Source organism: Trachymyrmex septentrionalis, unplaced genomic scaffold (assembly GCF_001594115.1).
Source record: "Trachymyrmex septentrionalis isolate Tsep2-gDNA-1 unplaced genomic scaffold, Tsep1.0 scaffold31, whole genome shotgun sequence".
NCBI lineage: Eukaryota > Metazoa > Arthropoda > Insecta > Hymenoptera > Formicidae > Trachymyrmex > Trachymyrmex septentrionalis.
This window is the reverse complement of record NW_017305474.1, coordinates 393,305-394,843: the sequence shown is the minus strand read 5'-3', so window position 1 is coordinate 394,843 and position 1,539 is coordinate 393,305. Positions and strand designations below refer to the sequence as shown.

Here is a 1,539-nt window from a genome sequence, read left to right as displayed (position 1 = left end):
TATATATATATATATATATATATATATATACATAAAAGTATATTTGAATAAATAGTACTTGCAGATATTTTTTACAACTTCACGAAAATCTGAAAAAAATTTTTTTTATAAATTCCGCAGACAATTTGCAACTTTTGAGACTATTAAGAATTTCATAATATCTACTATTTCTCTTTATAGACGGACTTGAAAGTCGTCCCGCCACAAATCCCAGAACGTAACGTTCCCAAGGCAATGTCTGTTTTAACCGGAAGTGGCGTCGAAGCGATCGGCAATGAAATCTTCGACGCTGAGTGCATGAAACTAATGAATGAATATTTCTATGGCGTTAGGATATTCCCCGGTCAAGATCCGACTCACGTTTACATTGGCTGGGTTACTTCGCAATATCATCTGCACACGAAGGACTTCAATTTATCCCGCGTGAGAAAAGCTTCCGTTGCGATTATAGATGATTACGATCGTCTCGTAGAGCAGTAGGTTTTAATATATTTTTTATTACAGAATTTTTGCTAGAAATATAATTATAATGATGCTCATCTAAAAAACAATGTTACAACATTGCAGAGTCGACAGACAAAGTTGTTATATGGTTCGAGCGGATGAACTGTACAACGAAGTCACTCAAGATGCATCGGGCAAGGGCGCATCTCAGGGTATGTTCGTTGGATGCTTTGTTGATACTGCCACAGGCTGGGTATCCTTCACTTGTGAAGGGAAAGAAACGAGTCACAAATTCAAGATGGAGCCAGACACGAAACTGTTCCCAGCAATCTTCGTTGAAGCCACCAGCAAAGAGATCCTACAGATCGAACTCGGCAGGACCTCGACAACGCTTCCACTATCGGCAGCTGTACTGCAGAATTCTGAACGACACGTGATACCGCAATTTCCGCCAAGATTAAAAGTGCAATGTCTCAAGCCACACCAATGGGCCAGAGTGCCAAATCAGTCTCTTCAAGTACACGCCTTGAAGCTGTCTGACATCAGAGGCTGGTCAATGCTATGCGAGGACGCTATCTCAATGCTGGCTCTTCATATACCAGAGGAAGATAGATGTATCGATATTTTGGAGCTTATCGAGATGGATAAGCTGCTCAGGTAAGATATTGGCGAGAAATTTGCGGCGAAAAATTAAAAAAATATTTTTCCCTTTACCTAAACTTTTCTCTCTTATATTAAAACCACAGACTTATATGAACTTATAGAAGTCACAAACTTATAGAAGTCTGTGGTTAAAACAATGTACTTCTTTTGCACAGTTTCCATGCGCACACATTGACACTGTACGCAGCTCTGTGCTATCAATCGAATTATCGTGCGGCGCACGCTCTGTGTCAACACGTTGACCAGAAACAATTGTTATACGCGATACGAGCCGAATACATGTCCGGGCCCCTGCGACAAGGATTTTACGACTTACTTATCGCCCTACATCTCGAGTCACACGCGACAACGATGGAAGTATGCAAAAACGAATACATAATACCGCTTGGTAAGAACTTGATTTTTTAAAATTAGAAAATTATGTGCGTATAT

General features: G+C 40.0%; 1 protein-coding gene across 1 annotated transcript in view; it reads left to right on the top strand.

Moving 5' to 3' along the window:
- LOC108749644 (ryanodine receptor) overlaps positions 1 to 1,539 on the top strand; it is a 43,302-nt gene that overhangs the window by 22,994 nt on the left and 18,769 nt on the right. The window contains exons 23-25 of the mRNA XM_018488462.1: positions 181 to 476; positions 568 to 1,101; positions 1,263 to 1,495. Of these exons, the coding sequence (XP_018343964.1) occupies positions 181 to 476; positions 568 to 1,101; positions 1,263 to 1,495 (1,063 nt within the window). The remainder of the gene's footprint in view (positions 1 to 180; positions 477 to 567; positions 1,102 to 1,262; positions 1,496 to 1,539) is intronic.